The sequence below is a fragment of the Canariomyces notabilis genome (assembly GCF_033297395.1).
Source record: "Canariomyces notabilis strain CBS 508.74 unplaced genomic scaffold N656scaffold_29, whole genome shotgun sequence".
Lineage (NCBI taxonomy): Eukaryota > Fungi > Ascomycota > Sordariomycetes > Sordariales > Chaetomiaceae > Canariomyces > Canariomyces notabilis.
The window spans coordinates 148,922-173,715 of NW_027041851.1; the positions used below are offsets into that span (position 1 = coordinate 148,922).

Here is a 24,794-nt window from a genome sequence, read left to right on the forward strand (position 1 = left end):
AAAAAAAAAAAAAAAAAAAAAAAAAAAAAAAAAAAAAAGACAAAGAAATGAAAAAGAACGGAATCGAGACGACGTTGGAAAAGAAATGCAAACGCCGATTACTACTACCCTCAATCAGGGGGAAGAGGGGCTGAAAGGAGTTAGGAGTGATGAAAGTGCGAGGGAGTGGGTAGGGACAGGGAGGGAAGGGAAAGAGCTATCACTAATTAGCTCCATTGTACCTCCATATTTGTTGTTTGGAATTGAAAACAGGGTTATGACAGAGGCAAGAACGGCCGAGCCCTTCAAGTTTTCTGGTTACATCTCACATCAGTGGAAGGAGTCCCGATTTGCGCGCCCTGTCAGATCCTAGGTTGTGATGCTAATCGCAGCCCTCGCAATCTCTGTCGATCTCCCGGAAACCAGCCAAGCTCCATAGCTACCCGCAAGCCGCGTCGCTAATCGGCGATTATCAATCGCCGGTACTCCGTACTCAACGTGTATAATGCTCATAGCGCATCCCCTAGCATAGCGACGAGTCTGCGACAGAGCTCGCTCGGTCAATTCCTCGACCTAAACCCATCAATCGGAAGGGATCAAACGGATCATACGACGCTGCCGGTAGCTAACAAATTTGTGTGGGTATCCCTTAGTCTGTACAAACAGTACATCAGCCACATGTAACACCTAGGGTTAGAATTCGGCTACTAACGGGCAAGTTCTTTTGTTTGTTATGGTTAGGTATGTATTGCGATATGGCTTCGTCGTTTGCCAGGCAACAGCAATCAGGCTCAGACTGTCCAACCAAACACACTGACAAACGTACGCCAGTGACCGTCACATTTGGGCCCCCGCTCTGTCTGGCTGCAGCTGATTGAGAGACAACTCACTGTGTAGGTAGTTGGGATATGAGATATGTGATGACGAGGCATCTCGACTGTCGTGATCGAGATGGGAGAGAAATAGCCGGGGGCGGCTTGCAGAAATTGAAAGTCACAGAACCAACACGCCCACAGACTCGGCGAGTATTCGACATAATAACGACCCACTCCTCTGGGTCGATCGAGCGACAATGTATTACCTCTCTGGGGCTTTTGGGAATCAGTATTCGATATCTGATATCGTCACAAGAATATGATCGGCCAATGGCTCGAGCCCCGAGACGGCGATTACTCCCCGGTGCAGCGTCTAATACATTTTTTGCTCGCAAACACCGTTGAACAAAGCATTGAAACCGGGGTTGGGATACACACAGCTTGGCAGCACCATTGCATGGTACATACAAGTTGTGTTGCCAACGCAGCTTGCATGGGCTCGAGATCATGATCACCGAAATCTTAGCAAAACGTATTCCCAGATTTTTAACCTGGAGAACTTATCGTTGCCAGCGCTGTCAACCAGTCGCTTGAATATCTCGTCAACAACAGGCCTTGCAGCTGCGATAAACATCTCTTGCTATATAAGCCAAAGGCCTTTGGCAGAGTCTGCCGCACACCGTGACACGGTGTGACAGCAGGCTCACGGAACCCGGCCTGTTAGGGGAAAGGAGCATGATGAGATGCTAAAGTCAGGACGTACAGGCTACAGACTTTCAGCGCAAACCCATAGTTTGTCCCTAGAAGCTGCAACAACGGCGATTCGTGTCTTTTACAGCCGGGCTATCACTGCCTGCCCATTCTATGTTGTACCGACTGTCCGGTCGTAGCCCGCCTTGGCTACGGGACGGGCATATGCAGGGCCCCACAACGCCGAACGCGGCCGGTGTTCTCGGTCTTGAACCAGTTTAGGAATCGGAGGGCACAGCGGGGCCGAGTTATCCCCGACAGTCCATCCGCGACTCTCCACAATTCCCGGACCCAGAGTGCAACATACATAAGATCCTATAATCTGTCTCGCCTCCTTCGGTCATTACGAATTGAACTTCTCTTTCGGTTCCATTGTTCGGCATCCAATCTGACTTTTCGATCGGCTCAACGCCAGGATGCCAACTCAGACAACGACTTAACTATAGAAGTCAGGATCTCGGCCCGACTCTTCTGAGCGCATCACTCACATCGGCAGTCGATACGGAGTACAGGATTTTGCGTTGTCTTAATTGGCCAGATCTCCACCTAGGTTTATGGAGTACCTACACGGACGGAATCTAGGGAATCAGCAGGAATCAGGAACGACCCGCTTGCCCTCACTTCTTCCAAATCATGAGTGCCATATTCGCCCCGGTTAAAAGGGGCAATCGGAAACAAGTGCACTGCAACTAGTTCGATGCAAGAGAGTAAGCATCAGCTGCATTGCAGTCTCGTCACGGGGGACACCTGCGGTTCCTCCGCTCTCTCTTACATGCAATGTCTTAGGTAGGTAAACATAATCTATCGCACGTACGGAGTATGAGGGTATAATATTCCACCACATAAGCTAAAGAACATGCAACTGCTTTGGTCATCAAGGGCACACAGAGGATGCCGCTTCCTAGGTCGAGGCCGTGAGGCTGATAGTGATTTTGAATTGGGCCGCTGCGCTAGAGACACCACCTGGCCGGAATCGAGACCGACAAGCCATCGACCAGGATCATGGGAAACAGATGGTGTGGATCCCCTGTTCGATCCGTCCTATCGGGATGTCTTGGTCCCTGAGGCTGAGCTACGATTGGGTAGCGAGACGATGGGTTTCGTCACTTCATGTACTGCCAACTCAGAGCTTCCCCTCCCTCCAACCTTGAAGCTTGCACCCTCATCAAGCCGCCCCAGCCTCCTCCATTTTAACTCAAGGAGACTCGAGTTGGGTTCTGCGCTCTCTCGCTGCTGCCAGTCAGATGGTTTAGTGAGATCATTCCGAGTCCAATTGAGCTGGGTGACCGAAGAGCTACACGTAGGCTGAGTTCCAAGATGTCGGGTGTGGGCCTGACGACCTAACGTTGCTTTCCAGGAGCTTCTACCCTGGATGACGATATTGTAGTGCCTCCTTTCAGGCCATCTTGCACTCATCTTCCACGCAAGTTAATTCCCATTGAGTGAAGTGCCTTGCTTCTTATCGTTAGCGTTGGTGTGCCTCTCATCTTGTGCATTGAACTGATAATTAGGCGCGGTCCAAGCCGCTGCCGCACAAGGGAATGTCGGCCTGAACTGCAGATGTAGTGTAAGCCTGACTGACCGCCTTTAAGCTAGAGAGTGCGGGGGGTGCTAAAAGCGACCGAAGCGCTCCTTCTCTGTTCGTTGCCTTGGTCCGACACCTTTTGATCCAAAGTGATGGACTAGGAGATGTGAAGCCATCTCACACCCATATCTGTGTTTGCTATTCAGCCCGACTGGTGACAATAGTTGTGTAAGCGTTAGCTTTGGAACAACAGACCAGCTGGATGAAGCCTGTGAGCGGGTGAGCTATCTAGAGGGCCCGTGCCTCCGATAGTGCTATCCCCTGGGCCTTGCAGCAGTCACTAACGCTTGGCTAACTTATGGCAGCTTCCATTGGAGTGCTCGGACCCGATCCTGTCAAAATTCACCTGTCGGTCAGGGCAAAAAACCAACAACAGCTCTGCAAGCTTTTCGACTTCAATCGAAATTGATCACTCGTTTCTAGCCATTGGGTCCCGAGCATGCTCTGCAACACCGACCAGGAACCGTAATTCCACATTCCTTCGTTTGCACCGCGTGACGGTTCCAGTGGCCGTGTCCAGGCGGCGGTGAGTGCCGTGGGTTGGAGCTTCCGTGAGCTCTGATGGTCGGGCATCGAGAGTCGCGATACTGAGGGGAAAACAACAACGACTCTGAGCGTGATGCGACTGTGATAAGCACCGCCGACAGCTCATCTCTTGTCGCAGGGCACGACAATTTCAGGCGCTGGATGCCCTAAGCACACGCGACCAAAGTCTCTCTTTTACTCGTTTGCAATTTTCCAGGTTTTTGGGATTTTTAGCGCTGCTGTTTTCCAGGAGCCCAATCGCCTACACCAGAACCTGGAAGCGATTTTTGGCCATTGCCAGCCACCGCACTTTTCGAGTCCCGCCTCCCGGATTTCTGCGCAGCGCCCAACCACTGCCCCTTCCAAGCTGCCAGAAGTCCTTCAGCATCCAGAGAGCAGGCTCTTACCTTCATTCTTCTGTGCATCCATTCCAAGGACACTACTCCATAGTTCTCAGGGAACGCAGAGCTCCCTGCTGAACACACACATCCCCCCATACCTCCTCGTGATCCTCCAGGGTGAGTCTTGTTCCCACCTCAAGGGCATTCTTGGCTGCCGATGGTGTGCCACAGCATCTGACCTTCCGCACAGCGCCGGGCTGTAGCAGCAAAGTCTCGTCACCACATCGTGTGGTGACTGTTCGCCTTGTCGACCAAACCGGCGTCCGCTGGTGCTCTGGGAGACCTTGCTGCTGGCAGTCAAGAAGCGTCGTCCCCTCGTAACCCAAGCGAGTTTCACGGCCCAATTACCCCCGAACAGCGCCAGCGACGGACGCTTCTTCGCCAACAAGAGACCACAATTCCCCGACAAGACGATCGATCGCCTACTCCTTCTCAACGACCGCTGCGCCGAACTCCCCGTTTCTCCGCCAGTCCTAGTCCTCGGCCATCCGAGGCACATCGTCGAGTCCACCTTGAAGCCGCCACAGTTGGCATCAGCCCCCGGCCCCTTTTCTCGACAGCTGGTGACCCTGTCGAGTTCAGGCAGTTTGAGCGAACCTTTGACCCCCTCCGACGGCAGCTCTCCCAGGACCTCAGCGACGATCCCGAAGAAGCGTCAACTGTCCGGCCGTCGTCCTCCAGCCCCAAACGAGAACACTCTACTTCGACGAGGCGCGACCTCCACCCCGCAGTTCGACTTTCTAAGCATACCAAGAGTGCTATACTTTGGACCCTTGAGGAAGCGCTCAGAAAGCCCTATCCCTTTACTCCAGATCTTGTAGAAGAGAGCGCGCCGATGGCCGATCTCCTAAGCGGTGGCACCGGCCCCGTCACCACCAATGGCCACAGCGCGTCCTCCTCCCGGCCAACTGCACCCCCTGCCCAGACCGGATCTCCGCAACAAGTTATCCGGGGTCCTCGAATGATCATGCGGGAGCGGGCCGAGCGTGAAGCAAGGCAGCGGGCAGAAAGAGAACAGATGGAGCGCGCTCGTGCTGAGGAAGAGGCTCGTCTACTGGAAGAGACACGACGGCACGCCGCCGCTGGCGCTGTTCCAGGCGGTAGTGACTTACCCTCGGATCCGGCAGGCCAACGCCGGCAACAGCGCGCACAGGAGGCCGCAGGGTCTTCGCGGATTCCGGCTAGCATGCCCTCGGCTTCGGCACAGCAATCGGCCACTGTGCCGCCACTGCGTCCAAGTCGGGTCCCGGCGACAACCCAAGCACCTCAGAATCCCGGCTCTGCACCTCAGCCTGGGCCCGGCGCGTCGGGGCCTACCCAGTCGGGCGAGACGTCGACCCAAGGAGTCGGCACAAGCCGGCTCAAAAACTCATTCCCTCATGCTTTTGAGCGGTGGGAGGCCCTCTCCGCCCACTGGGAAGGCATGACGAGCTTCTGGCTGAGGAGGCTGCAGGAAAACACGGATGAGGTCGAACGTAACCCGATAACATCTCAGCTCTCTCGGCAGGTTCATGACCTCTCGGCCGCGGGCGCCAACCTCTTTCACGCCGTTGTCGAACTGCAGCGGCTTCGCGCCAGCTCTGAGCGCAAATTCCAGAGGTGGTTTTTCGAGACACGGGCTGACTTGGAAAGGCATCAGGAGGTCAACGCAATGCTGGAAGCCCAAATGGAGCAGGAGCGACAGGCGAGAGCCGACGCTGTGCGGAACGCAGCACAGCACGAGGCCGAGAATGCGAAGCTCCAAAAACTGCTGACCGAGATGCGCCGAGAACTGCATATCTCCAAGGAAGAGGCGCGCCGCGCCTGGGAAGAATTGGGCCGTCGTGAGCAAGAAGAGCGAGAACGTACCCTCTCGCTCCAGCAAGGTCATCCGACCATAGTTGGAGGAGTACAGGTAGTGCCCATGAACCAAGGCGTCCTGAGCCGCCATACAAGTCACCGCCAAGCTGCCGATACCTCAGAATACATAGCCGCACAAGGAGGCCAGTACCCAGATTACGCTGGTGCTGGGGCTGGGCCCACCGCTCAGCCAGCTGCGACTTCAGCTGGCGATCAGAGTGCTGGCTTCTACCAGCAGCAGCAGCAGCAGCAAAAACAGCAGCAACAGCAAGAGCCCCCTGGCCACCACGGAGGCGATTACGGGACCGGTTCCGAGGCCGGGTATAGCGAGGGTGAGTATATGATTGATGCGAGGGGCAATTTTGTGAGGGACGAGCATGGCAACAGAATCCCCTTCCACAGCCCTGCCGCGTCGCCGAGCCAGCATCATCGAGCAAGGAGGTCTGACGCTGCTGCAGAGGACTATGAGACGCCCAGCTCGCAGCAGGCGCCTCATCCCACGAGCTATCCGCCGTCAAGCTCGCATTGGGCTGCAGGCGGGTACACGGGCGGAGGAGGGAACCCTGAGTATTCAGGCCAGGGCTACGCGGCGCCTGGCTGGGAAGCAATGCCCCGCCATCACCACCCCACTCGGCTGAGCGACGTCATTGAGGAGGACGAGCGAAGCCGCACCTCAGTAAGCCAAGTGAGCCGTCCATGAACAAGGAAGGAGCGGAAGTGAGTGGCCGGCTTTGTGTATGGGGGCCTGTACCACATAAGCCACCGTTTCCGCGCCGAATCCGTTCGACACACGAGTCGAGGGGACCAATATAACACGATCGACTTTTTCCCTGGGTCTATTCTAGACTTGTTTTTTACCCTCTCCCACAGCAAAAGATGGAAACTGCATAGCGCTGGCATTTTATCACACGGCAGGGGAAACGGCTTGCATTTTGTTGGAGACGAGCATGCATATGCAGCAGAGAACAGCACAGCACACTTACAGCGAGCGGCCTTTCACTTCTGGGAAGCACGCCTCGGTCAGCATCTGGCGGCTATGATGGTTCAAAAATTTGTTATGCTTTTTCTCCCTCGATAATGCACCGACGAATTCATACGAACTACGATGGGACGATACATCTTTGTGGGGAAACGGCTTTTGTTCGGGTTATGTTCCATATCTTGCGTTTCATTTCTCTCATACCTGTTCAACCAACCCTTTTGCTTCTTCTATTCTGTCCATTTACGAGGAGGATGGCGAGGGCGTGGCGTGGCGTTTCTTGTCTGATGACAAAAAGAAAAACATGAAGAAGGAGGGCTCAACCGTTCTGCTGAGATACACGCCCTCCAAGCGGACAGGGAGACCATGGGAGAATGGCCACAATCGACCTGGAAGCTGCGGTCATGAGAACGGCTAGACGAACGACATTTGGCATGGCATGGCGGGGCGTGGGATGTTCTTGTTTGCGTTTTTACTTTCTTCTTCTTCTTTCAGGTCCCTTCCCTCTTTAAGACGACATGGCGGACTTCTCGGTTCCAGTTTGTCCTGTTCTAGGGGGTTCCTCTTTGCCTTGCTTTCGGCTGTTGGCCGGTTTCCGTTGTTTTCGTGGCTCGGCTGTTTGCTTAAGGGGAAGGTGGGGGGCGGTAATCGTAATGGAAGACAGGACAGAAAGGGCGGCGATAGTCGTGACGAGCGCCGCCGACTCACGGAGCGAAGAGTGGAAATCATGTGTGTGCAGTCGAGGAGGGATGGAAGACGGAACTGAGGAAGGCCTCCTTGTACTTATAGGGAGAAATGGAACCTGATGTTCATTCGGCCATGAGGCGTGGAGCAGATCATGGTGCATTCATTGCCTTCTCTTCCAGTGTCTGTGGATCCCAGTGAGGGATCTAAGAAGGTTATCTGGTACGCCTGGCCCATCTCGAGGACACAACTGACTAACCTAACATATTGATTCTTGAGATGCTATCGTTGCTCATACGAGGTAGGCTTTGTTCAAATCCTTATCAACGACTCAGGTTTGAAGGCTACTTGTGCGCACCTGGCGGGAATAGGTTTCAGCTCGCCGCCTGGGCCAACATTGGTCATTCAACCTGATATTCGAATCGCTTCAGAGCACGGTTCTGTATTTTCTCACACCAGGTAGTTATTCTGATGCCAACATTTCGAGGTCGAAATGTAGGTTGATCTCCAGTTAGGTTGCCTGGGACAGGGAGTTAATGATAGGTGGGGCAGCCCCTGGCCGTTGGCAAATACATGCTGTAATATAGCGGGGGCGGCCCGCTAAAGCAACCGCTACGCGTAAAGCAACGTGCCTGTGTAGAACTTCAACCTGTGCTTTCTCATGACGCTCAAGTGAGCGAAGTACTTGTACCATTGCCTGGTTTCATTATTGTTCGAAAGGTGCGCCGTATACAATCCTAATGTTTGACTTTCTGCTAGACTCATTCTAACTACTTCGTACCCACCTACCTTAGCGATCGGATTTGTCTTGGTCAAATATTGCACGGCGTTAGAGGGGGGATCTCAGGTTGCTCAGAAAGGGCACGGGGAGAGATGGCGGGTGTCCTGACTCCTTTTTGCAGGTAAATCTTAAAGTCAATCGAAATGCTATCTATGAACCTTTCTCTAACTTATAACTTGTTGCAGTTGCCTACGTGGGCTGACGACCTCGTCCGGTCCACGCAGGGCGGCCATCGCGGCGTTATCATCTCGCCGGGTAGCTTACTACCATATAGCTGCGAGACGAACCTTCGCATGGTCAGCAGCCAGGAAGCACCAGCTGCAAATTTGCTCCGGTGGGGGCTTCAAGAACGAAGCCAGCCCCGGCGAGGTTGAGCCGCCGTCCTTTGGCTTTGCTTTCGAGTGGGTTTCGCTCCTTTTTTTTAAAGTCAGGATCATTGGCTAATTGAGGCCGCATCAGCATCGATGGAGTCCTGCTCCATGTCGCAAAGCCGATCCCAGGTGCGCCCGCGGTTTTGAATTTTCTCAATGAGCACAACATTCCCTTCATTCTTCTCACCAACGGCGGAGGCAAGCACGAGAACGAGCGCGTGGAGGATCTCAAGCAGAAGCTCGGTGTGCAGCACCTATCAACAGACAATTTTATCCAGTCTCACACCCCTTTCCGTGAGCTTGTTGATGGTCCTGACGGCCTTCGGGACAAGACCGTTCTGGTGACGGGATCTGACCCTGCCAAGTCCCGTGAGATCTTCCAACAGTAAGTAGATACATCCACTCATCGCCAGGCACGGTGGACTGAGCGGCATTTTCGCAGGTACGGCTTTAGAAACGTCGTCACCCCTTGGGATATCTACGCCGCGTACCCAGCCGTGTTCCCTTTCGAGACTGTCCTGTCATCATCAGGCCCGACGGCACTGCCCACTCAACCTCTCCCTAAACCCATCTATACCGGCACTAACGCCGCAAGCCCCAACGTCGACCTTACCGGTCATCTAAAAATCGACGCCATGTTCGTCACAAACGACCCGCGCGAGTGGGCACTCGACATCCAACTCCTCTGTGACCTGCTCCTGTCTCACAGGGGCTACCTCGGGACGCACTCGCCCAAGAACGGTGACGCATCCCTCCCCAACGGCGGCTGGCAGCAGGACGGGCAACCGCGGCTCTACTTCAGCAACGCCGACCTGGTCTGGAGCACGGGCTTCCACCTGCCGCGGTTCGGGCAGGGCGCGTTCCAGGCGGCCCTGCGCGGCGTCTGGAGCCGCATCACGGGAGGGCACGAGCTGGAATGCACCGTCATGGGCAAGCCGCACGGGGCGACGTACCGGTTCGCCGAGCGCGTGCTGGCACGCCACAGGCGGGACACGCTCAGGGCCCTGGGCCACTACCACGACGAAACGGAAAAGGGAATCGGCCCGCTCAAGACGGTCTACATGGTCGGCGACAACCCGGAGAGCGACATCGCCGGGGCCAACACGTACGCCAGCGAGAGCGGGACCGAGTGGGTCTCGGTTTTGGTCAAGACGGGTGTGTACGCCCCTGAGAGGGGCGGGAAGCTCGAGGGGAGGTTCGAGCCGAGGGTGATCGTGGATGATGTAAGCGCCGCGTTGCGATGGGCGTTGGCCAGGGAGGGGTACAAGTACGCTCGGCCGGATCTGGGTGGGAAGTAAGTGAGATTCCATACCATACAGGTGCGTGAGTTGGACATGTATCGCGGCCGTCGTGTTGTACATACATTGAATGAGTGTTAGACCGGGTTGCCGGATGGCTGATACCATGGGTATTTCGAGACGAAGGACCACGGCATGAAGCATTGATGAGGTAGACTCTAGTATGGGTGGTCTCACACGACCAATACCGGCCCAGAGTTGATTGTGAGCAAACTTACAGGTTCCTGGTCACACTCTCTATCCATGGCTTCCTACTGCTCACAAGGGAGAGCTTTCCATGAATTCCATCCCGTTAGACAAGCCATCTAGCTCTGGCTGTGCACTATCCCATCAAAAGTCATTGATTACCTGGTCTTGTGGTCTAGTGGTATGATTCTCGCTTAGGGACAACCCTACAGCATTCTGTTGCGAGAGGTCCCGGGTTCAATCCCCGGCAAGACCCAGTACATTTTGTTCCTTCCTTCTGCTTTTTTGTTCGATCACTGTTATCTGCTTGGGTTTCAGAGCGTCATACGGAGTACACATACTCTTCTCACTCCCTATCATAGCAATCGATCATCTCTGAATGACAGCTGACAACAAGGGATGTTCTATCCACGCCGAGGAGTCGGGAGACGGCCAATGATCCAGGCCTAATGTAGCGAACACACTATTACTCGGTTGAGCACACCTTCAGTAGCACGAGTAGGTGCCAAGCTGTGAGCAGGTCCGGAAACCGTGTCTGCGGTGGCAGCGGGATAATCTATACATGTAGTGTATCGCAAATAGCCGGCAGAACTTCACTTTATCCGCTGCTATTTTGGTGGCCGGTCTCCGTCCCCGTGGTGCGTTTTGCCCACCACAACGGAAGCCAAATCTGTGCAGTCCCGGGACCCTCCGTGCGAATCACCACGTCACGGACATCGGCAGCCGACCTCTGGAGACGTCAGTCATGCACGCCCCAACCCAACCACTACCTTTAATTTCCAGACTCCCGGATTCAATTATACACGCGTACGATACGGTACAGACACGAAGGCAGGAGCAACCGCATTCGCATGCCGCCGTTGGCTGGCCTCCGTTTATATAGGTAGCATGTAGTCGTTCAGGGCTTCAACATATACACTTGGTATCCGAACTCAGTCAGGATGAAGGATGGACTTCAGCTGGTGCATTCTTTCTGTTGTACCTCGTATGGTAAACTGCATACTTGTTGATTCGCTGCCCGGGCCTGCCGTGTGGCACGGCGCAGCCTTCGTTGCAGTTCCAGATCTTGGGTTTCGCTAGTAGAATCTTGGCGAAGTCAACATCAGATAGTGTACTTGTACATATCATGCTGACCCAAGTGGCCGGTCACATATCCTCCATATGTTAGGTACGAATGCCACTCCATTGCACAATCTTCCCGCGTTGATATCAATATGGGGGGCAACTAACAAGGCCGACTCACCGGGCCTCTATCATGCCCGGTTACCCCGAAGTTGGCGGAGGCGGGCGGATCCCGGAAGCTCAGCTCTTGGCACCTTGGCCGCAGATTAGGTACGAAGTATGGAACATAAGGATTACCGCCGCTCTAATCAACCTGTTTGCATCGTTAAGATACATGTAGCCACAGTCCGCTCCCCACTCGAGTAAGGTCTCCTCTGGCACAGGTCAGAATTTATATGCCCTGAGTCTGCCTCGATCATGTGAGGCTGTCCGGCGGTTCGCCAAAAACGGTGCTGGTGGTCCACGGAGACGGCAGATAAGAAGCGTCCAGGGTGCCGATATTAAGCTTGGGTTAGCGCTGTCGTGTCATTGGTCAAAATGGTTGGGACGCTCCCGTTTGCAATGCATCAGGGCAGAAGAGTGGCAAAGCAAAAATACAGGCTTGAAATTCGTCGGAAATTCAGCTGCCGTTTTCACACCGTTTAGGTATTCCTCAGTTACTTAGACTCTTGTTTTCCAGCAATTCGGTGACAAGGTTGTGGAGAAATTGATTCACACGGCCGAGATAGCTCCCTGAGCCATACACCATGTGAGAAGACGTCAGGCTCCAACAACCATCGCTTCGTCGTCGCTTCCATCTCATCACAGGACATTAGCGTTATCGCATCTCGATCGAGGAAGGCGCACGCTCACGCGAACGGTCGGCGACCAGCCCCAGGTTCTTGGGTGGACGTCCCCGCTTTTCAGCGGGACTGCCCCTGCCATCTCATCGGGATCCCAACCCATTGACCAGCCATCAAACCAATTTAGGCAGGTCAGCGTAGACGAGGGGTCCGCGAGTCTGGCTGCTTGCGTGCTTCCAGAAGCAAGGGCTCCTCCCACATCTTTTGCATCTTGTCCCGCTCAACCGGTGGCCAATCTCCAGTGCACAGGGCGTGTAAGCTTGTTAGGTAGTGTAAGTTACCGTTGGAAACCCACGTTTTCCCTCCCGAAGCTCACTCTTCTTCTGTCGAGCCCTCACCCAATTCCAGCCGATCAGCCTTCAGCCCCAGCGAACCCCTCTCCCTCCCTCTCGTTCAGCGATCTGCGCGAAGCGTATCCAGGCAGCCATGTCCACCTTCAACTGACATTGATTGTTCCCTGTCTTAATTAGCTGCCCCTGCGCTCGTAGGCGCTAATCTCGACGACGCTCCTTACCTCGCCGCCGACGCTTGCAAGTCGATAAACACAGCGTTCGCTTCCCCGGGCCCGTCGCCCGCCGAGAGCACGGAACGGCATTGCGCATTTCACCGCTCGCTAGAAGAAAATGGCGCTGGGGAACCTCAGGAGGTATATCTGGTGGCGGCGCGAGGGTGAGGTGGTGCCGGACCCGGATGGATCGGTCGGATCGATTGAAGGGGACAAGATCGGGTTGGCGTCGCTGAAACAGTTCGAAAAGATGCATCGGCTTGACCCGAACCTGCCGCTGGACGAGTTGGACGAGATCGAAGAGACGATAAACACGGCCAATGTCGAGAAGGGGGCCGAAATCGAGCAGATCTTGGCCGAGGACAATTCGCCCTACCCAGAAGTGAGACTCTTCCAAACTCGCCTCTACCCGCTGCATTGTGCTGCTGGAAAGATGCTGGATGGGGAGGAAAACTGAATATCCGTCTTCTAACGTTGGCGTTTCTCATCAAAGGTGCGAGCCTCAGTGCGAAATTTCGATGTCGATATGCCTGCGAACACGATCCGAGCCTGGACGATTGGCATGTTGCTGTGTACTGTCGGGTCTGCTGTCAACATGCTCCTCTCGCTCAGAAACCCAAGCATATCCCTCACGACCTTCGTCATTCAGCTGATTGCCTATCCCTTGGGCCTACTATGGGACCGGGTATTCCCCGACCGAGTGTTCAATGTGTGCGGTGTCAAGTTCAACTTCAAGCCCGGCCCCTTCAACTTCAAGGAGCACGTTATTATTGTGGTCATGTCAAACGTAGGTCAACCCCGAAAGCAAAGGGAAAGTGCTATTGCATCGCTGGGGCTTGATGGTTGACAATTCTTCCTCTCCAGGCTGCGTACGGCGGTGGTGCCTTGTACGCTACCGATGTCATCATTTCGCAGAAAATGTGGTATAAGCAGGAATTTGGTTGGGCCTGGGAAATGATGTTCGGCATTACGACCCTCTGCACGGGATATGGGCTGGCCGGACTGGCAAGAAGGTTTCTGGTCTGGCCGGCTGCCATGATTTGGCCGACTGACCTCGTCAACTGCGCCCTTTTCTACACCCTTCACGACCATTCTCCTTCAGATCCGCTAAGAGCAAATGGCTGGAGTATCAGCCGGTATAAGTGGTTTGTGCTGGTGTTTGTCGGGTCCTTCTTGTGGTACTGGTTTCCGGGGTACCTCTTCCAGGGTCTGTCATGGTTCTGCTGGATTACCTGGATCTGGCCCGACAATGTCATTGTCAACCAGCTGTTCGGCGGCTACAGTGGTTATGGGTTGTTTCCCATCACCCTGGTAAGAGATTCAATGACATTTAACGGTCAAGAATTGCTGCTAATGTGCTTTCCCAGGACTGGAGTGTCATTTCGGGCTATCTGATGTCGCCGCTAATTCCCCCGTTTCACGCCATCGCCAATGTGCTGGGCGGCCTCACCGTTTTCCTGGTCATCATCTCGCTCGGAATCCACTACTCGGGCATGTGGTACTCGGCATACATGCCAGTGCACAACGCGATGGCCTACGATAACACGGGCCACCTGTACAATGCATCGGCCATCCTGAACGAGAAGATGCAGTTCGACGAAGCCAAGTACATGGCTTACTCGCCTCTCTACCTTCCTACGCAGTTTGCGCTCGCCTACGGCTTGTCCTTTGCCGCAGTTGCCGCCGTGATTACGCACGTCGCTCTCTACCACGGCAGTGAGATATGGAATCAGTACAAACTGGCGCGGTCCCAGGAAGACGATGTCCACATGCGGCTAATGAAGAAGTACCGCGACGCGCCGGACTGGTGGTACACAGTCCTGTTCGTCATCATGCTCGGCCTCTCCTTCGCCGTCGTGTGTGCCTGGGAGACCCACTTCCCCTGGTGGGCCTACGTCGTCTGCATGCTGATCCCGCTTCTGTGGACGGTGCCCATAGGCATCGTGCAGGCCATCAGCAACATCCAGCTAGGTCTCAACGTTCTGACCGAGTACATCATCGGCTACATGCTCCCCGGCCGCCCCTTGGCCATGATGATGTTCAAGAACTACGGCTACCTGTGCATGTCGCAGGCTCTCTACTTCATCCAGGACCTCAAACTGGGTCATTACATGAAGGTGCCGCCGCGCGTCATGTTTTGGTCACAGCTCATCGCCTCAGTATGGTCGGCCATCGTCCAGATTGCCGTCATGAACTGGGCCTTGGCCACGATCCCCGACGTATGCTCCGAAACCCAGGTGCACCAGTGGAACTGTCCCAGCGCGCGCGTCTTTTACACGGCCTCGATCGTATGGGGCGCCATTGGGCCCGCCCGCATATTCTCGGGCGAGGCCCTGTACAGCTCGCTGCAGTGGTTCTGGCTGGTGGGTGCGTTGGCGCCCGTGCTGTCGTGGTTCCTGGCCAGGCGGTATCCGAGGTCGATTTGGCGCTACGTCAACATGCCGCTCATTTTTGGCGGCTCAGGCTGGCTGCCGCCCGCAACCGTGTACAACTACTACTGCTGGGGGATCGTGGGGACCATCTTTAACTATTTCATTCGGCGGAGGAAAACGGGCTGGTGGCTGCAGTACAACTACGTCACGTCGTCTGCCCTGGATTGTGGCTTGATCGTGTCGACGCTCGTCATCTTTTTCGCCCTGTACCTGAGCGGAACGGGCGCTCCGGCATGGTTTGGCAACACGGCCCCGGCGAGCACCATGGATATGACCTTCAAGGCGATTCAGAAAGTGGTGCCGCCTGGCGAGACGTTTGGGCCGAGCGTTTGGCCTTGACCGAGGGTTAATGAGTTTGGCTTTGGTTGGGTTGGGGTAGGGTTTGATAAGGAGTTAGGCTCATGGCTTAGGTTTGGTATTATGGTCTTTTTATGCTTGGGAGTTTTGGGGGACGGTTTATTTTGCAGCGTCATATTCCACGGGTCGAGCTCTTTCTTCACCTCTCTTCCCGAATTCGCCCTTGGAGGAGTGGGTCATGCGAACAACACGCGCGATCCAAAGCAAGCGGTCGAGCATCTTCTTTTGCCCGAGCGAGCCAGCGAATACCAGCAACAGGCGTTGGGAGTTTCCGAGAGTGGGGGTCTGTTGAGGGGATCTAATGGCCGGCTGCTTGCATGTTGGGTTTTGCTAGGAAAGGAGGCAGAGGAACCTTTGCAAGAGAAAGGCTAGAGACTTGCCCCTGCCTGCAAACGATGCCAGGCTCTGGGAGAGCATTGCAGGGCGGCTGGTTGTACGAGGGAGCTGACCATGTCTTCTGTTGCTGTTTGATGAGAACACGGGACAACTCGCAGTGTCCGTGAGTCTGGTGGATGTGTGTAGCGCGGTTTAAAGGAATTCGGGCTGGCCTTGTTGTACGGGCATAATGCAACAAGGTGCGCACTCAAGATTATCTCCTCTTCCGGTATTGGGACAAATATAATTGTAACTATTTTGGTTGCCTTCCCAATCTTGTAGACTAGGCATATGGCGAATCTGGTTCCTCCCCAAGGCATGTTGCACATCAAAAGAACGGGTTAGGCAAAGGGACCGGCTATAGCCCGCCCCTTTAGTTTGTGTAAGTGTCTTGAAGCAACTTCCATTCGATATCAATCCCCCCGTATCCCCCTACCGTGACAAGTGCATCACTTTCCGTTTGTGGAAGCAGAGTCACGTTTGCCCATCGACCTCAGTCCCCTGCCCCTCACTGCTACCATTACCATCCCCCTTCCCAACCCCTTCTCCCCCTTCCCTTGATTCACCCTCCCTCTGACCCCTCTTCCCGTCGCGATTGGCCCTCCACACGCCGCCGCCATGGGCAAACTCCTCTTTCTTCCACACCTCAACGCGCTCCTTGCACTCCTCGAGCGCCTCTTCGCCGGCGCGCCAGGCCGCCTGGCGGTGGGGCGCAGACACGGCGATCAGGATGCTCTCCTCGCCAATGGGCACCACGCCCAGCCGGTGGACCATGGCTAAGCCCCTGAGGTCGTGTTTTGCGCGGAGCGATGAGGCGATCGTCATCATGGTCCGCAGGGCGAGGGGCTCGTAGGCCGTGTACTCGAGTTGCTTGACCGGTTGGCCGGCGAAGTTGTCTCGGGTAGTTCCTGGATATGATTGGAAAGGAATGGGGGAGGTGGTTAGGGGCGGCTGGGAATGGGATAGGGGTAGGGGTAAGGGGGTGGGGTGTTGGAAGGAGGGGAAGTGGAAAGGATGGGAAGGGGTAAACATACCGGCGAAGAGCACGATTGCCCCTGCTTGGGGACTCCGGACGCGGTCGGTGACGGATTGGAGGTTGAGCGGGGAGGTGGTTAGGGCGACGTAGCAGCCCTCTTGCTGGAGGAAGGTTTCGGGCTCGTCGGGGGCTGAGGAGGGGTTGATTTGGTCTTGAGAGGCCATTCTGGAACGACCTTGGCGGTGTTGTGTATAAGGTAGTATACGTCAACAGAGTGAGTTGCTGAGGTGCTGTAAGTGCCTCTGTCAGTCACCTCACAGGCACCTGAACCGGAATAAGTTACTAGTAAGGACACCACACGCCCAAGTGCCGCACAGTGTCTGCTCAAAGCACTTCAATAGGTATTGAACAACTTTGAGAAGAACTGCGGTTCCAGGCTCAGTAAGTCCCTCTAGCTAATGGAACGAGAAACACAGAGAGTGAAGCAACACGATGTGAAAATGAAGTGCATGTGCCGTCGCCGGCGAGGGGTTGTTACTCTGGAGTACCTCAGCGAGACCCGCCTTAGGGTACAGCCCCCGCGGGTCCTTTGCTCGTCTTTTCTGGTGATAAACTCTGCAAGAATGAGGTTTCGTGATGACTACCCTCTTCACCTTTGCGCTCTTCCAAGGTTTGCAACAACGACAATCAACATTGTTCAGTGACTGAAAGGGAGCAAAAGGGACGGAGTACGGACCATCGATCTTAAGAGTCTCTTCAACCCGCTCATCACCACCGTTATCGTCCTCCAATCCGCACGGACCTTATCGTCACGATAACCGGCAAATCTTCGGCATTTCAACCAAGCTTAAACTGATCGTCTTCATTGGACAGGGTGAGCTCAACATCTCTCTTGTCCTTCATCTTGGCTTCTGGCCGCAGAACAGATACATACATAGACAGCCGACGGCGGTCAAAATCTTTGCTTTTTCTTCCTTCCTGCGTTTCCTGCATATTTCGTCCTCCATGGACCCGAGCGGGCAACGCTCCTCTTCTCGCGACGATGGAGGCTACCGCGACCGCGACCGTGACCGCGGTCAGCGGAGCCCTCCGCCGCGTCGCTACGACGGCCGAGATGGCGACTATCGCCGGTCGAGGAAGGGTACAATGAACCCAACACAGTTAAATAGCTGATTAACCTAGCGATTGCTCGTTTCTGAGCGCTTAGCGGTTGTAAAGATGGGGCCGAAAATAGCTAACTTTGGTTGTCTTGCCTCTGCCTGCAAAAAGAAGATCCGCCGGGCCCTCCTAGAGACCTGAACTACGACGACGACGCTGACGGCGCCGACCAAGACGATTATCGCATGCGCGGAAATAGATACCCCCCAGCCGACGGAAGCTATGGTTCACTTCCTTCAGGTATGCGGCGTGGTGAGCATAGCCCTGGTTATCGCCCTGGCGGCTTCTCTGAGACACATCCCTTGGGACGAGACGATGCCATTGGTCGCTCGTATCACAGAGGCCATCACGATGGGCATTATACTACTCCTGATGTCGAGACGCGTGGACATGCGCTTTATCCTACTCGGGACTCTGGTGGCCGCCAGGCTAGGCATGGCCACAGCATGGACAGGCGTGTGAGTGGCTCCGGGAAGGCCGTCATTCTCGAGGGTCTTCCCGAGGATGCCACAGAGCGTGACGTGAGTCGGCCCTTGCTGCTTGACCCCTTATCATCATCTGCCGACAGCTTATCTCACACTGTTTGAAAGATCCTCTACGGTCTCGACTATGTCACCAGGGACCGCCATTTTTCGACCGACCAGGTGAGGGTCGCTCGACTCCGCTACGACCAGAACGGTACTTCTTCCCCCCTCCGCGTACCTCTTTTCCCTTTCTCGTTTCCCACATCAAGACCACCGCTTACTCCTGCCACAGGCACGAGCATTGCCTACGTCGAATTTCATCGCAGGTCGGATGCAGAATATTTCCTGGACCGATACTACCCTGACATTACTTTCCGTCTCGAGCATTCACGCGGCATGGACTCGGAACCCATTACCGTAGGCGTCAGCTCCCCAAATGATCGTGACGAGACGACTTCGGCCCGCGGCCCGCGCAGAGACGACGACGGCTGGGACTGCATCAAGGTAAATCATTCCAGACTGGAAGCCATGTTCATTTGCTGACAATTCAAAGTGTGGTGTTATCAACTACCCTCACCGCGCTGTGTGCTACAAGTGCAAGGCTGAGCGGCCTGGTGAGTGACGATTCCCGGACTGCGTCTGGCAGATTTCGCTAACCATGGCAGACGACGGCGGCTATGGCGCTTCTGGCCCCCTCCTTACTGGCGAGACAGACGAGGACCCCCAGCAGATGCCGTCACAGTACGTCGTTGTTCGGGATCTCGAGGGGTCCGTCACCGAAGAAGTGCTTGCCAAAGGCGTCATGAAGCTCTTTGTCGAGAACACGGAGCCCGCAAAGGATGCGCCAACATCGACAAATAAACTCAAGTCCACAGCGCCCACAAATAGCACGGCCGGCCTTGGAGCGAAACCGGGCTCGCTCCGTCGCGTGTTCCTGATGCGGGACCGCAGAACGAACGAGTCATGGAGGTATGGATTTGCCGAGTTCGCAACCGTCGAGGACGCCAAGGCAGCGGTCGCAAAGTTCCGCGCGTCCACCAAGTTTACGATTGCGTCCAGACCTGTCGTGGTTGCTTTCATTCACACAGGCGTCTTCGTTCCTGCCCTCGACGCCGCCACGACAACGGAGAACCCAGAGTTCTCCTTCACCCCTATTTACAACCCCGCAGTCCGCATCAAGTACTGGGATGACCGCGCCTACCCAAGCGTCCAAGTAGTTTCGCTCGACCCCGCGTCTGCCGCCGAAAGCCCAGAGAAGCCCAGCGCCTCCGATGACGCCACCAAGGCCGCCGCGAAACCGGCGAAGAAGGCCAAGAAAGACAAGGAGCCCGCCACTGGCAATAAGGTTGCCATGATGCCACAGGTGCAGCTGTGGAAGAAGGCCTCGGTGCAGTTGCACGGCGCCAAGCCAAACGAGGATGCGGACGCGGCTGTGGACGAGCCATCAACCCTTGAGCGACCCCGGTCGCTCAACCCGACCGCCACCACCGCCAGCAGCCACGACGCCGAGGAGATGCACCCGGATGGGCCGGTAAACCCCCAATTTGGGGACCAGTACCTTTCGTACGCTGACTGGGACACGATGATTTGTCTCGTCTGCAACTGGAAGCCGCCCACCGAGGAAGAGATCAAGGAGCGCGGCTGGCCCCAAAGCCGAGGCGATCTCCTCATTGAGCACGAGTGCCGCGACCATGATTTCTACAGGGACGCCGATGCAAAGGAAAATGCGTCTGCTGCGCTCGCCGCCCTAGGTAGGGAACCACGCACCATTGTGCGCCGCACCCCACGGCTAAAGTCCGAGCCGCTGCCCGTCTACAAGTCGTACGCAGATTACGAGGCCCTGCGGTGCGTCCTCTGCAAGCGCACCTTCAAGGAGGTCAGGATGATCTGGCTCCACGAGCAGCAGAGCGAGCTGCACAAGCGTATGCTGGCCGACCCAGAAAACCGCAAGCGTGCCGTGGAAGAATTCAAAGCCATGGGCAAGAAGATGTACCTGGTCGAACCTGATCCCGAGTTTAAGAAGATGTGGGAACTGCAGCGCCAGGTCGTGGTCAAGCCGCAGGGCCAACAGTATCGCGACCGGGCGCGCGAGCGGAGGCAGGCTTTTGGCCAGCCCAAGCAGGCCGCTGCTGCTGTTGTTGGTGTTGCGGCCAAGATACCCGAGAAGCGTAAGGAGCTTGGGGGTGCGGCGGAGGCGGAGAACAGCGAGGGAGACGGCCCCTCTCAAAAGAAAGTCAAGTCGTCAAAGGGCGCCGGCATGCTCGCGAAGATGGGCTGGACCGCAGGGGCCGGGCTCGGTGCTGAGGGCGCGGGACGCACCGAGGCCATCGCCGCCGAGGTCTACGTCCCCGGTGTCGGGCTGGGCGCCGAGGGCGGCAAGCTGGGTGACGCGAGCGAGGAGGCGGCGAGGAATACCCGGGGCGGGTTCAGCGGGTTTGTGGAGAAGACTCGTGAACGGGCCAGAGAGAGGTTTGAGAAGATGGAGTAGCCGTTTTCTTCCCTTTCGCTTTGTCTTGTTTATGGGTACCCCCGGTCAGGGAGAGGTTTGAGGTGGTGTAGGCGCTTTTGTTTTGCTTATGGTCCCCTTCTAGATGGGTATGTATGAGTATATGGGTTTGGACGGCGCAAGGAGAGAAGGCATCATGTGGGCTGTTGCCGGGCGATTTGCACTTGGGATTGGGAGACTCTGCGATTGTGCCCGGAAGTTTACGGCAACTACTCCTTGGCACTGAAGGTATAATACCCGTCAAAGCTACGAACATGAGTTGAATTAGCTCAAGTGCGAATCCCCAATGTGTATGGGGTGCATCTGCAAAGGCTCTGCTAGTGTGAAGGTTTATGTCCTTGATGTGAACAAAGGCTGCATCTCGCATCCTGGTACCTATTGTGTGACTCAGATTGTAATTGTAGAGCTCAAGATGTGACATGTCATATAGTATTGTACATCTAGGACATGGCTGATACCACTCTTTCTCTCTCATGGCAACAATAAGATCTCGCCGGTGTCTGGAGGATTGTCTCAAACATAAGGCTCTGGGTATGTCAAAGGGGGCATGATTGAATGGTGGTGTCTCGGATGGTGCTTGAACCCTCTTGTCGTGAACTGAGTTTATAGAGAAAGGAGTAAACTAAATGGAAGGGAGCTTTGTTTTACATTCGAGGCTACCTGTCTATTACCCGCTCACTGTTCCGCAATGATGGGTAAACAGACAGGGACCGGGAACAACAAGGAGGCATCGACAGGTGCAGACGACTGAAGCTCCTGAAGAACCCCTTTCGCCTACAATTCCTTGTGCCTGTCCCCTGTACGGGTTCTCTTTGTGACGAACACAAATGGGATTGGCATGCTCACTCCTAGGGTGGCGTCAATTTTGAGGTACTATATATCTAGACCCGCTCATATCTTCCCCTCCCTTCCCTTCTCCTCTTGATGACCCAAACAATCCTCATACTCCCATTCGAACATAAAGCACCCAAACATACAACAGAAGACACGAACCCAAGCCTGTCTTGTCCTATCCAGTGAGCCAGGTACCATGCCGCTCCCAGGACCAGCTGCAGCTCTTCGCGAAGGCGGGCCAAGGGACCCGGTGGAGTTTTTCAATCTCCAGGCGGCCATGTCGGAGGCGAGTCTGATCGTCCACGGCCCGCCCGATCTGCCCGACGACGTGGAAGTGCTTGGCGCCTACGGCGTGTCCAAGGAAAACTCGGAGAAGACCAAGTACGGGTGGATGCTCAACGACTTTCTGAGCTGGATGCTTCTCTTTAACCAAAGGGGCCATAGCCAGGGTCAAGAGGTAAAAGACTAGAAATTCGGCCAGGGACTTCGGTAGTAATGGTAGTACTAACACAAGTGTTATTGTAAAGACGTGGCTGAGTTCCATCGATCTTGGTCAGCTCCTTTACCCCTCAATAGTGTCATGTCGACAGACGCTGAGACTGAGACTGAGACTGAGACTGGTGGCGTAGGCGGCGACATCATGAAGAGAATCCGGTACTTTAAGTCGGCTAGCAACGACTCTTTTTAAGCGTTGTTCAACGGAGGCCTCTCCCTTTCCATGCTGCGGGCAATGAGAAGAAAGGCGGCGCTGTTCATCATGATCTTTGCGCCCGTCACCCCGGACCAGGATATCTGTCTTGATTTGGACGGCGAGAGAAAGGAGTGGCTGAAGGTCGAGCACATCTGCGACCTGGTCCGCAAGGCAGCCTACGGGTATGACAACCATATCCCAGTCACACTGATGACACCGTCGCCGCTCACGGGGGGTTGGTCGTGCCGCTCGTTGCTGCTCGGCCAAGGCCAAGGCGGCGCGTACTTTCCTGACATCGCGATACGCATGGTTGCGCGGTCGTGCGGCGGCGCCTTTGCCCACCGCCTGGCCGAGTCCTTCACGCAGCGGGACACGCCCCTCTTCTCTGACGCGCAGCGTCGGGGGATCCAAGTGAGAGATTATGGTGCGTCGCTCATGCCCACGCAGCCGACGGCGCAACAGACGGCTTTGCTTTACCAGGTCCAGGCACAGATCCACGAATCGCTGAGACAGAGAATGAAATCGCGCCTGGCGCGGCAGCACGCCCTCATCGTGCATCCTAAGGGCGATGCTTGGTCTGGCACATACAACCGTTGGCCCGAGTCCGGTGCTACCGCTACTAGTGACTCCCCCAGCGCGGATCGATACTTTAAATTCCTTGGGGACGAGGCATTTGGCGGCTGCAGGACGACGCAGCTCTTCCACCTGAAATACCTTGCCGCCATAGAGCTCGAGACGTGCCCTGGGGACTGGACGCGGGGGGCCGACTCCGCGACGCGCAACCTGCTGAGCAGCTTTTTGCAGAACCCCAACCCAGGCGAGGGCGAAGTCAAGCGTGTGTTTGACGTGCTCGAGTTCCGCGCGTCGTCCATCATCCTCGCGTAGTCCCTAGCCAAAGCCCTCAGCCTGCCCCTGCCCGACGGCGGGTGTAAGTGCCGTTTTTGGCATGATCGAGTCGAAGTTGAGGGGATGGACGAATGGTACTACAGCAGGCTGCAAGCGGCGTTTGGGGAGGCACACAACCTCTTTGATCGGGTGGCGGATTCCCCCGGCAGCGAGTACAAGTCGACGGTGCGCTTCGCGCGAGCCTCGCGCTGGCTCTCGGCGGCGATTGCGACCGGATTCTATGACGGTGCTGCTGCTGTCGCTACGAATGAACAGATCAAGGCTTTTGTGCTCGGCGAGGTGGCACGCCTGGTAGAGAGGATCCGCGAGGAGCAGGTCAAGCTGCTGATGCAGGACCAGGATGTCGTGCGTGCAGGGAGGAGGTGGATTGACGCGTTGATCTTTGACTTTGATTGGGTTGAAGAGATTATGTAGAGGTACCGTACCAGGAGGGGGGGGGTCCAGGAAACTGTAACCACAGTCAATTGGCAGTCGCCCAAGGCAGACGTTTGGAAAATCCGTCCCGTTGAGCGACGGTTGGGTAAATCGTGAACGTTGGCCTATACGTTGATTCGCGTTCTAGCGACTATCAAGGATAATGTATGGTGGCCGATACGTACATACCGTCCGTTCACGCCAATTTGCACCAGACTTGCGCAAAACCCATTATACATTTACACCCAGTGCACCACTTTGTAACTAGTTTTACTGCATTCCACCACCCATTACAAGCCATATTGTCCTACTTTCATACTTGCAACTATAGAAACGTTGTAAGACCCCAACCACTCTAGCTCGCAAGTCACTACAAATGAGTAAGGCACTGCAAGGCACTACAAATGCGTAAGGCACTGCAACTTCGCAAGGTACTGCAATTGTGCAAGGCCCTCACTGCTCGACTTACAATGTACTGCAATTGCGCAACGTACTACAACTGCGCAAGGCACTGCAATTGTATAAGGTACTGGGTTAGGGTTAGGGCTAGGGTTCTAGAGTTTGGGTATTATAGTACCTTGCAAGTCGAGTAGTTAGGGCCTTGCACAATTGCAGTACCTTGCGCAATTGTAGTGCCTTGCGAATTGCAGTGCCTTGCGAATTGCAATGTCTTGCAAGCCAAGTACTATAGTTAACTGCTTAGTTGCAAGCCCTAGTATTGTGTGGATTCTGTAAACCACGCCAGGGTGGGCCTACGAAGGTTTACACAGGTGCGGTGCAAATTAGCGTGAACGGATGATATGTACGTATCGGCCACTATATATGGAGTAGACGTTGGGCTCTAGGTCAACGTTGATGTTTCCTAGCGGTGAAAATTCTCAACGTTAATGTACCTTCAAACGTTAGAAAATCCAAACGTTTGGTGGGTCTAACTATATATTGATACCTAGGCTGTAGGATATAGGATTGGGCTGGATTTTTCGGTATATATCCCCCTACCTGCCGCCTCTCCCCCCTAGCCCGCCTGCTCCTCCTCTTACCTACTCCTCCGCCCACCCTCCTAGGTGCTCCTACGATGG

The 24,794-nt window shown here is 55.3% G+C and overlaps 9 protein-coding genes and 1 non-coding gene across 10 annotated transcripts; 7 read left to right on the forward strand and 3 right to left on the reverse strand.

Annotated features, from left to right (window-relative positions):
* Positions 1–241: 241 nt before the first annotated feature.
* N656DRAFT_374889 (uncharacterized protein) lies at positions 242–1,498 on the reverse strand. The gene is made up of 4 exons (XM_064809434.1): positions 870–1,498; positions 692–700; positions 591–633; positions 242–519 (listed from the first exon to the last, which is right to left on the reverse strand). The coding sequence occupies exons 1-4, from the start codon at positions 1,301–1,303 to the stop codon at positions 349–351; spliced, it is 657 nt and encodes a 218-aa protein (XP_064666366.1). The 5' UTR covers positions 1,304–1,498; the 3' UTR covers positions 242–348.
* A 753-nt stretch (positions 1,499–2,251) lies between these two features.
* On the forward strand, positions 2,252–2,995 carry N656DRAFT_783761 (uncharacterized protein). The gene has a single exon (XM_064816026.1). It carries the CDS (start codon positions 2,401–2,403, stop codon positions 2,851–2,853), a length of 453 nt encoding a protein of 150 aa, XP_064666367.1. The 5' UTR covers positions 2,252–2,400; the 3' UTR covers positions 2,854–2,995.
* Positions 2,996–4,293: 1,298 nt separating this feature from the next.
* On the forward strand, positions 4,294–6,782 carry N656DRAFT_815247 (uncharacterized protein; the record flags this gene model as incomplete). Its single annotated transcript, XM_064818387.1, has 1 exon — positions 4,294–6,782. A coding segment is annotated over one exon (2,301 nt), but the record flags the coding sequence as incomplete, so codon positions are not given.
* Positions 6,783–7,281: 499 nt separating this feature from the next.
* Positions 7,282–7,894, reverse strand: N656DRAFT_374873 (uncharacterized protein). Its single transcript, XM_064809433.1, has one exon. The coding sequence runs from the start codon at positions 7,718–7,720 to the stop codon at positions 7,382–7,384; it is 339 nt and encodes a 112-aa protein (XP_064666369.1). The 5' UTR covers positions 7,721–7,894; the 3' UTR covers positions 7,282–7,381.
* Positions 7,895–8,199: 305 nt separating this feature from the next.
* On the forward strand, positions 8,200–10,269 carry N656DRAFT_739112 (HAD-superfamily hydrolase). Its single transcript, XM_064812777.1, has 5 exons — positions 8,200–8,277; positions 8,352–8,459; positions 8,524–8,739; positions 8,798–9,094; positions 9,152–10,269. Exons 2-5 carry the CDS (start codon positions 8,431–8,433, stop codon positions 10,005–10,007), a joined length of 1,398 nt encoding a protein of 465 aa, XP_064666370.1. The 5' UTR covers positions 8,200–8,277; positions 8,352–8,430; the 3' UTR covers positions 10,008–10,269.
* An 88-nt stretch (positions 10,270–10,357) lies between these two features.
* N656DRAFT_t127 lies at positions 10,358–10,449 on the forward strand. Its single transcript has one exon. It is a non-coding gene; the product is annotated as a tRNA-Pro (tRNA).
* Positions 10,450–12,720: 2,271 nt separating this feature from the next.
* Positions 12,721–15,373, forward strand: N656DRAFT_771514 (small oligopeptide transporter; the record flags this gene model as incomplete). The annotated part of the gene is made up of 4 exons (XM_064813866.1): positions 12,721–12,984; positions 13,096–13,389; positions 13,467–13,913; positions 13,970–15,373. 4 exons carry the CDS (start codon positions 12,721–12,723, stop codon positions 15,371–15,373), a joined length of 2,409 nt encoding a protein of 802 aa, XP_064666371.1.
* Positions 15,374–16,240: 867 nt separating this feature from the next.
* Positions 16,241–17,010, reverse strand: N656DRAFT_760715 (Molybdopterin biosynthesis MoaE; the record flags this gene model as incomplete). The annotated part of the gene is made up of 2 exons (XM_064813219.1): positions 16,801–17,010; positions 16,241–16,674 (listed from the first exon to the last, which is right to left on the reverse strand). Exons 1-2 carry the CDS (start codon positions 16,964–16,966, stop codon positions 16,241–16,243), a joined length of 600 nt encoding a protein of 199 aa, XP_064666372.1. The 5' UTR covers positions 16,967–17,010.
* Positions 17,011–18,346: 1,336 nt separating this feature from the next.
* Positions 18,347–20,852, forward strand: N656DRAFT_717180 (uncharacterized protein; the record flags this gene model as incomplete). Its single annotated transcript, XM_064812186.1, has 5 exons — positions 18,347–18,421; positions 18,491–18,578; positions 18,657–18,868; positions 18,891–18,978; positions 19,030–20,852. The coding sequence occupies 5 exons, from the start codon at positions 18,347–18,349 to the stop codon at positions 20,850–20,852; spliced, it is 2,286 nt and encodes a 761-aa protein (XP_064666373.1).
* Positions 20,853–21,699: 847 nt separating this feature from the next.
* On the forward strand, positions 21,700–23,715 carry N656DRAFT_839526 (uncharacterized protein; the record flags this gene model as incomplete). The annotated part of the gene is made up of 4 exons (XM_064818904.1): positions 21,700–22,161; positions 22,232–22,256; positions 22,394–23,241; positions 23,281–23,715. The coding sequence occupies exons 1-4, from the start codon at positions 21,901–21,903 to the stop codon at positions 23,713–23,715; spliced, it is 1,569 nt and encodes a 522-aa protein (XP_064666374.1). The 5' UTR covers positions 21,700–21,900.
* Between the last annotated feature and the right edge of the window lie 1,079 nt (positions 23,716–24,794).